This window comes from Notothenia coriiceps, unplaced genomic scaffold, assembly GCF_000735185.1.
Source record: "Notothenia coriiceps isolate Sejong01 unplaced genomic scaffold, NC01 NC01_scaffold00037939, whole genome shotgun sequence".
NCBI lineage: Eukaryota > Metazoa > Chordata > Actinopteri > Perciformes > Nototheniidae > Notothenia > Notothenia coriiceps.
In genome coordinates this window covers 572,239-581,653 of record NW_011370640.1, presented here as the reverse complement: position 1 = coordinate 581,653, position 9,415 = coordinate 572,239, and the positions used below count along the sequence as shown (strand labels likewise).

Below are 9,415 nucleotides of genomic sequence, written 5' to 3'. Positions count from 1 at the left end.
CGATTTCTCCGATCCCATCTCAACGCTCCTTGTTCCCTTCACTCGAGAACAAGACCCCGAGAACTTGAACTCCTCACGCTTGGTGGCTAACGGACCTCATTCCGCTACTTGGAGTGGGACAGTCCATCGGTTCCCTACTTGAGAACCATGCCTCAGGATTTTGGGAGTGCTGATCCTCATCCCAGCCGCTTCACACTCGGTTGCGAACCGATCCAGTGAGTGCTGAAGGTCGCAGACCGATGAAGCCATCAGAACCACATCATCTGCAAAAAGCAGTGGTGCAATCCTTAGTCCACCGAACTGCAGACCCCCTCCCCCACGACTACGCCTCGAAATCCGACCCATGTATATTACAAACAGGATTGGTGACAAAGCGCAGCCTTGACGGAGGCCAACCCTCACCTGAAATGGGATGAACAGAATGTATCCTACAAAAAAAATCTCCATGCTCATCATCTGAATGTATTTACTTTAGTTGAACTGGTGTATATACAGCAATTGTTTGGATAAGGCACTTTACAACTTTTGTTACATTTGTGTACTCCACTGATAGTGAAAAAGAGATCAAATTGTAACGGTATACAACAGATTTAGTTTGTATCTTCTCCACATGCAGTGATATCACTATTATATGTTTGACATGCCATGACAAGTGATAGTAGGATGAAAAATGAACGTGAACGAAGTGTATTGTGTATTCAATATAAGACTACTGCATTCACGAAAGTTAGTTTGAAAGTTTAAGAGGTGTTTCTGTGAGTAAAGTCAAAAGGTATCCAAACTTGCGTACCAAATTTGAAGAGAAAGTGCTGGAAATTGTTATAAATATAAAAAAAACAATAGTTATCTGTTGGTTCGCAGAAGCCCAACCCTTTTCTTATTGTAGTAATTATCTGAGCCAAAATCAAAGCAGTTCAAGTCGCTCACTCAGTGCTAGGTTGAGCATAATCTCCTGCTCTTCAAAACCCTCCCCCCGGAGAAGAGTGTCTAGCGCTCAGAGAGCTCCACCAGCTGCTCCATGGAGACTCCTCAGAGGCGCACACTCCCAGCAGCTTGGACAGCCAGATACATCCCCAGCAGAAATCGGAGCGTTGTGGAGAATATCGGCTGGCTGACGGAAAAGTCTTCAGGTGGCGCTCCAAAGGAACATCTGGAGCACCGGCTGCGGACATGGCACTCAGGATGACCGGTTCCCGGAAGATATATATTTTGGACATTGGTAAGGACATTTTTATTTGCCAAAGTGTCAATAGTAATCTATCAAACCTACTTTATCGATCACCTGTGGTCAGAAAAAACGTATATCCTGCTCTACTACGACGCACATACATCATGCAACCGGTCTGGAGTCCGGATAAAGGGGTATACACATTACCATAAATTATCTTGGAGTTTTAAACGTATGATTTCTTCTTGAAATCTAAAACAAATGCACTGCATCCAGGCAATACAAGTAAATGTTATCATTAAATTGTCGATAATACATGAGCATATTATCGTGAAGAAGTGCTGTGTTTATACAAAATGCTCAACCTTATGTAGGAATCTGGTCTAAACGCGTAAATTGGTCATTTGGAAACATCGAGACAACCAATCAACGAAAGCGCGCCCTGAACGCACCGCAGAGTCAGATCATGGTTTATTATAAGTGTCCTGTGGAAGTCACAGTTGATGATGATGTGAATTTCCTATGCAGAGGGAAGCTTCCGTCTCTTTATTTAACGCATCTGTGATCAGAGCTGCACAGAGACGCATTCACGATCACTCTGTCTGAACATGCCGGGGCTGCTGCTTGGAGATGCGTTTCCTAACTTCGAAGCGGAGACGACAATTGGAAAAATTAAACTCCATAAATTTCTCGGTGATTCGTAAGTAGGTTTCTTGAATATATGGATATTGAATAGTAGAATATACTGTTACTAGAATGCGAGAAGGGGAAGGAGCTTCCAGTTCCTGCTACTGGTTTCTGACTTCTGCTTTCTGTTATGCATTTAAACGTGTAAAGGTTGCATGCTAAAGTCAATCAGACGGATGCAAACTCCAGTAAATCTAGAGGTTGACTAAGTACTCTAAAAGAAGTAAACACCACATTGTATGAATATTAAATAACAAGTGACATCAGGACAGCAGAAACTCAGAATATATTCCTTCGCAAACTGAAAACCCATATATTTCGATTGTACCTTGGCAATGAAATTATTGCTGGGAAAAAAGACGATGCACTTTTTGAGTTAATTTAGGCCTCGAAACTGATTCACCAGCATTAACTATAATATGATCTTGCTTGAAATGAATATATATGCACTTTCCTTGTTGTTCGGAGTTTGAATCTTATTGTAAGTCGCTTCAGACAAAAGCTTCAACTAAATTATATGTAATGTAATGACAATCCTGCATTCCAAACTAGTTCTCAGACTGCACAACAACCCTTTTCAGAATAATATACAGTATATTATATTAAGTGAATTTAAAATTACGTATATATGAATGCGTTTATCATTCATGTTGTAGCTGATAAATGAGTAGATTTGTTTGGGTAGCTTATCAGTCTAACCAAGACACACAATTTCATCTTGACCTAAAATGAAACATTATTTGTTTTTGTATTTTCTATCTGAATTGTCAAAGTAACTAAAGCTGTCAGACACATGTAGTGCAGTTTCTTTATGGAACTAAACATTATTTTTGCAACATTTGCCTCTGAAATGCAGTAGAAGTAGAGAGTACCAGGAAATGGAGTTACTCAATTAAACTAAAAGTACCCGTAAATAGCACTTAGGTAGAGTACGTGACTCAATGTACTTAGTTACTGTCCAATATATAATATCAAAAGCATCAGTAAGGAGACCAGGTCAAACCTTGAGTCCCTCATTGGTGCAGTCACATTGCTGACCTCGTCAAACAAGGTTGTTAATGTCATCGTTTTTGGAACACCAGAGTCACGCAGAGGTCACTTCCTGTGTCAGGTGCATCATTCAGCTCCATCCTATTGTGCAACCAAACAATAAGCCACAACAGTGACCCCAAAATTAAAGATTTAGGTCAAAAGAGAGGAAACTGGGTCAGACAGAAACCTCAGCTTGCACAAGAATCAAAGACCCTGACTGACACCTGCCACATCCTCACGTATCTCTCTGTTTATTCCAGATGGGGGGTCCTGTTCTCCCACCCCAGAGACTACACCCCGGTGTGCACCACAGAGCTGGGGCGCGCTGCCAGACTGAGCACTGAGTTCAGTAAACGCAACGTCAAAATGATCGCCCTGTCCATTGACTGCCTGGAGGATCACCACAGCTGGAGCAAGGTGTGTCTAAACTGTGTTTAGTGCAGGTCCTAGCTACACACTGCAATACAGTCACATTCATCTGATGAAACTAGAATGATATATACCCAGATCTTAAAGGGGCCCAATTATGCTTCTTGGGGTTTGCCCTTTTCTGTAGTGTATTAAATGCGTTTTTTGTGCGTGTAAATGATCTGCAGAGGCTAAAATCCCAAAGTTCCCTCCAGAAGGAGTTTCTCTCACACGCATTTAGTCAAATTTAATATAAACTGAAAGCAGTTTAAATATATTGAGTCTAGACTGCAATAGCTTCAGATAAAACTAAGTTATGACAGTTAGGAGTTGTCAGGCAACTTAAAATAAGTAAACTGAATATCACACACAATTGTACCTCCTCTGTGTCTAGTTGTTGAAAATAGTTGTTCAAGATTATTTTATTTAAGACATCAGAGCTCCACCAGTGTAGCTACTAACAAAGGTCTATGTCTCTACAAACTAGGACATCCTGGCATACAACTGTGAGGACTCGGCCTGCCGCTCACTGCCCTTCCCCATCATAGCGGACAGTAAACGGGAGCTGGCAGTAGCTCTGGGCATGCTGGACCCAGATGAGAAGGATAAAGATGGCCTGCCGCTCACTGCACGCTGTGTAAGAATCTTCACAGTCAAATTCAGTTTTTTGTCTATTTATAGGCAGTAGGGCATGATTTGCACCATGTGATTATTGTGGCAAGAACATGGAAAATAATGTAATAATGCTGTCTGATAAATTCATCTCTTAATTTAGATTTTGTCTTATTTTGTGTCTTACCAATTACACTATTCAGTTTCAGTTTTGGCCCAACAAGGGTAAAGCTTAATGCACCCCTGATTAACACTATATTTTAAAGGTGTATTATTAACAAATCAACTTTTCATGTTTATATACAAGAGCTTTCATCAGTACTGGTATATCGTGACACTATAGGCACCATTCAAACATAATATCTACTCTCATGCATGTGGAATAATTAGTAGTGTCTCTGTTTAGGTGTTCATCATCGGCCCTGACAAAAGGCTGAAACTGTCCATACTCTACCCGGCAACAACCGGACGCAACTTTGACGAGATTTTGAGAGCAGTGGATTCTCTCCAGGCCACAGCAGGGAAACGAGTGTCCACACCTGCAGACTGGAAGGTAGGTCACACCTGTATGTTTGTGCCAATCATTTCAGCAGCTGACTACAGAGATACGATACGATATACTTTATTGTCCCCGTAAGGAAATTTGTTCTGGACTCCGTCCTGCAGTTCCGCATACGTATACATATAGAAACATAGTAGACATTAAGAGACATACACATATCATCAGTCATACACTGTTCGAACAAACACAATACACAGACGCACATACTGACAATGGCGACCTATTGCACAACCCTCATGGCCAACATTTAAAAAGTGCATTTAATTACATTTGACTACATTTCATTTCATGTGAATGTTAAGAAGCTTAATGGACATAGGTAGGAATGAGTGCTTATAGCGGTTCAGCCTGCTCTTGGTAACCCTGAATTTTCTACCAGAAGGTAGGAGCTGGAATTCTGGGTGGAGTATGTGGGTGGAATCAGACACAATTTGTTTTGCCTGCTTGATAATGGACTGCTCGTATAACATCATACTGGCCTTCAATGCTTTTCATGTGACTGGGTCAGGCCCCTTCCTACATCCAGGACATGGGTACTGGAAACATGAACACTCCATCATATTCGCTCCACTCTATATTGGCCAATTGGTTTGGTAATCATTCACTGCGAGTGGGACCCAGGTACCCCTCAACAAACAACCTCCCGATTGCTATCCTGACTCCAAAATGGTAGAACGAACTCCCCATTCATATCAGGGCAGCAGAAAGTATACACAAACTCTGTTGCAGACTGACAAAGAACACCTGATTTGACTTTGAACTGACACCTGCACGTAGCATGTGGTTTTTCATATTTAAAAGCTAACAAACTAGCAGGATCTTGCTTTTTTAAATGTGTATTTTAGTTAAATGCACTTCTTGTAAGTTGCTTTGGATAACTAAATGAAATGTAATGTGATAAAGGAAATAGATATTCACCTGTTGTCACACAGAATTACTTTTCTTTTTCATTCGTCTCCCTTCAGCCTGGAGACTGTGTGATGGTTCCCGCCAGCATGCCTGAGGAAGAGGCAGCCGCTTTGTTCCCAGCCGGTGTCTACACCAAAGACCTGCCCTCTGGCAAGAAGTACCTGCGCTACACCCCGCAGCAGTGAGCACGACGGAGACACACCCGACAGTCAACACTCATTTATGTCACAGTCAGTCCAGCAGCTCTCAATCTGTACTACATTGAGTGCTGCTAGTCTGTGTATGCGGTAGACAAAACGCCTTAAGAAATGTGTAGGATTCTTTTTTAAATAAAGTGATTTTAAAGTATGTACAACTCTGAGAATCAAAGCTGCAATGTTCAGCCTACTTTCATAATGGGGATTGTTTTTTGAAAGATGGGGGAGGCTTGAGATAGGAACATATACTTTGTTTATATTTAAAGATGTAGCAAACAGTTTATTGTACACAGCATGGCAGAGAAGCTTTTATTTTGTAGGATGATACTATCAGGGATAACATATAATTCAAATCTAGACATTGTTTATCCACTTCCTCTATTTTCTTAAGAGGAAGTGGTTAAAGGTGCTAGTTACACAAAGGATGGCTGCGAGAGTAAATGCACGCTATTGCTACTCTTTTTGAGGAGCAACTATACCTCATGAAACACAGTAAACGAATCATCAGTGTTTCAAATGTTTGAAGGGGCCCTATTATGTTTTGGGGGGTTTTCCCTTTCCTGTAATGTGTCATATGGGTTTCCGTGCATGTAAATGGTCTGCCAAGGCTAAAACCCAAATTCTCTCTCCTAAAATGTTCCTTTACATAAATGTTGCATTGGTTTTTCTTGGTCGAATTGTACATTTCACAGAACGTTTTTATTATATTTTTACTGTATCTACTTGTAATGATTGGATTTTGTCCCTGTGTCGGACAATCAAAGCTTCATTTTTAGCCTTACACAATAAATTAGCCTTAACATGACATTTCTAAAAGTACCGTACAGAGGTGTATTAGCTTTTCCCAGCAGTGCCTCCCTGTCCTTTCTCCACCTTGATGTGGTTCTGTTTAAAGGCTCCTCACCGTATCGACAGCATCTCCGTGACCAGCAGACAGTAGGACAGCGGAGGTATTACAAACAGGAAATGGAGAAAGGACAAGCTGTTTAAAAATAAATGTCACCAATGAGTTTGTGCACACTGAATTATATATCATAAAATACATAGTTTGAAGTGACAGTGAACAATGTCATTTAAATGATTTATTAGGAATACATGTCAAGGTACTGGATGGTGTTGGTCTTTGGACGGAGCTGAGGGGCCACTCATGGTGATGTCACCACATTTACCCCCCCCCCTCCTCTTCATGAAAAGATACAACAGCTCTTCTCCACGGGAGGATTTCTGTGATGTCATCTGTTAAGACTTAACGAACAAACCCCCTGACAGAAATGTAGCCTCAGGTAGCTGTTTGTCGTCGTCGTCATCATCAATATCAGACAGAAAGCACCAAGGTTAACACTTGTGATCTCGTTTCCAGTCATTCGTCATCACGATTACGTCAGAGTGTCCCAGCAGCCGAGTCATCTCTGGCTCATGAGGCCCTGGTACTCCCTCTGGTGGGCGAACAGTCGCAGGAACACTTTGTTCTTTCTCTCATAGAAGCTAAAAAACAGAAAGAAATGACACATACGTGATGTATTTATAATGAATTACATTACTTTACTTGAACAAAATACATTTGAAGAATAGCCTCCTATATGCACTTTATCTTATAGGACAATTATATCAGATCAGACAATAGAGTGAACACTATGTTGGCACACATACAAAGGCTGGCTGTTAAATAATACCAAAATGAACACACAGTATAAAATGTTTATCATGGGTTGGACAGGTGTGACTGTGCTGGTTCAATATTACAGACGTTTTGGTCACAATCTTTTTATATATACGGTTGACTTTGCATATTTAATAGCAAAGCAAATAGTTTTTCCTGTAGAAATAAAGAAAAGCATATATAAAAAAGCTTTAGAACATCCCAAATGTGTACGTTAAAGGGGCCCTATTATGCTAATTCAGGTTCATATTTGTATTTAGTGTCTCTACTGTGACATGTCTCCATGCTTTAACGTTCAAAAAGCTCTTTATTCTTCTCATACTGCCTGTGCTGCAGCACCTCTTTTCACCCTCTGTCTGAAACCAGAGTCCTGTCTGCTCTGATTGGTTAGCTGAACGCCTCTGTTGTGATTGGTCGACCACTTAGAGATGTCCCGCCCCTCACGTTCAATGAGATGGAGCGCTAGCCAATAGAAGTGCGAGTGCTCAATAGTGATGTCACTGTGTTATGGAAGTAAACAAATGACTACAATTTAGGCGTTTCAGGCAGGCATTTGGCACAAGACCGTTCTAAAAGATGTCCCGTTTTACTATGACATTTCGTATTAATCATATAATTTTAAGATTTTTTCGGAATTTGTGTTTAGCACTCGCTTTACACCAATCGTTGAAGCGCAACCTTCTTTACTAAAACATAAAATATATCCATTTCTAAAAAGCAAACATTTATAAGAGATTAAATGAAAAGGCAGAGGAAAAAGGTAGGAATTAATCAGAGAAAAGCTAATAAAAGTTGTTGAGGAGGCCAATATTTGTGTTTTATAAAAAAAACAAATTGGTTAAAATGGTTGATTATGCATTACATTTTATTGAATATTTCCGTTAGAATCTCACAGACCATTACAGCAACCATGACTTTCACCAAAAGAAATCTCTTTGTCTTACCTCCGGAGCTCGCCGTCAGGCAGAACAACTTTCCCCACTTTAGCCATCCTCTCCATCGCCTCCTAAAACATAAATTGCAAAGACAAATATCGCTCAATAAATCATGAAAGGCACATTTGGGTTTGGGGCCTGGCGTGACCCAGTTTTAGTTTTGACACGAGCCAACTGCAGTCGTTTGTGTGTGGCTGAGTTTATGACTAATGCAGGGCCGGGCCTCTCTGCCTTCAAACATACAACACAGATTGTGTAGAGTGCAGCTCAGAGGATCACACACAAAGTTATGGCTGGAAAAGGGCTGACAAGGTGCAACAATAACATCTTTTTTTTTATCTGGCTTAAAAAGCATTCCATTGTGCTCCAAAATCTGGTACTGAAAAACCAAAGGATGATCACATGACCTAGCAAAAGATTCAATAATCACTTTTTATCTTAAACACATTTTACACTTAAAGAAATGGCAGTGTCACTTCAGAAAAAAAATCCTATTTAGAAATACTTTATTTATCCGGGGGGAGGGGGGGATATTAGGTTTGCTGACAGTTTTTCCATTTGAGACTAAATAAATTAAAAGCGAAATAAAATGAAAAATGTATACAAGCATTTGTAGTAGGAATATGCTATAAAAAGATGAAATACATTAAAGTAAAATATAATCACTTTTTTAATAAACATAAAGATTTGAAAAAGTGAAAGATGTTCAATAAAAGATAAAAAAAAAATATATATATAAACATAATAAATAAGATTAAAAAATAGAATAGAATGCAATAGAAGAAGTTAAAATAAAATGAATTATAATAAAATATTGTATAAACATACATTAAAAGGAAACATTTCCAATAAAAGAAAAACATTAATAAAAATGTTTGCATCCTATAAACATTACTGAATGAGTTAAAGGTGGGGTAGGTAATTCACTTCAGAAACACTTTTTGTTATATTCCATGGAATGCTCTTAACATCCCGATAGCAATGAATATATTAAATGCTTTGACAATAAATAAATGAAAACATTTCATCTGTGGCGCTGTAAAAAGCACGACCAATCATCTGAGCCGGCCCGGCTAAAATAACTGGAAGGCCTACCTGCCTGTCAGCCTTTCATCTGTGCACAAACTTACTCGTGCCCTCATTGGTCATGTGCGCGTTCGTGTGTGTTGGAGGAGGGGCTCTGTAAGGAAGTCTGAAGGAAGAGGCAGATCTTTTCCGGTTGTACATTCAAATTCTAGCGCACTC

General features: G+C 39.9%; 2 protein-coding genes across 3 annotated transcripts in view; one reads left to right on the top strand and one right to left on the bottom strand.

The window, feature by feature from the left end:
• Positions 1-1,681: 1,681 nt before the first annotated feature.
• Positions 1,682-6,759, top strand: prdx6 (peroxiredoxin 6). Its single transcript, XM_010797439.1, has 5 exons — positions 1,682-1,868; positions 3,148-3,304; positions 3,783-3,932; positions 4,314-4,460; positions 5,435-6,759. The coding sequence occupies exons 1-5, from the start codon at positions 1,777-1,779 to the stop codon at positions 5,561-5,563; spliced, it is 675 nt and encodes a 224-aa protein (XP_010795741.1). The 5' UTR covers positions 1,682-1,776; the 3' UTR covers positions 5,564-6,759.
• Positions 6,760-6,856: 97 nt separating this feature from the next.
• fggy (FGGY carbohydrate kinase domain containing) overlaps positions 6,857-9,415 on the bottom strand; it is a 20,175-nt gene continuing 17,616 nt past the window's right edge. For both annotated transcript variants that reach the window (XM_010797441.1, XM_010797440.1), the window contains exons 15-16: positions 8,180-8,241; positions 6,857-7,060 (exon numbers count right to left, since the gene is read on the bottom strand). In XM_010797441.1, the coding sequence (XP_010795743.1) occupies positions 6,979-7,060; positions 8,180-8,241 (144 nt within the window). In that variant the 3' untranslated portion in view covers positions 6,857-6,978. The remainder of the gene's footprint in view (positions 7,061-8,179; positions 8,242-9,415) is intronic.

Coding starts and splice junctions, on each gene's coding strand:
- prdx6 (XM_010797439.1), top strand. CDS start 1,777: ATGCCGGGGCTGCTGCTTGGAGATGCGTTTCCTAACTTCGAAGCGGAG. Junction 1,869..3,147: donor CATAAATTTCTCGGTGATTC/GTAAGTAGGTTT, acceptor TGTTTATTCCAG/ATGGGGGGTCCTGTTCTCCC. Junction 3,305..3,782: donor ATCACCACAGCTGGAGCAAG/GTGTGTCTAAAC, acceptor TCTACAAACTAG/GACATCCTGGCATACAACTG.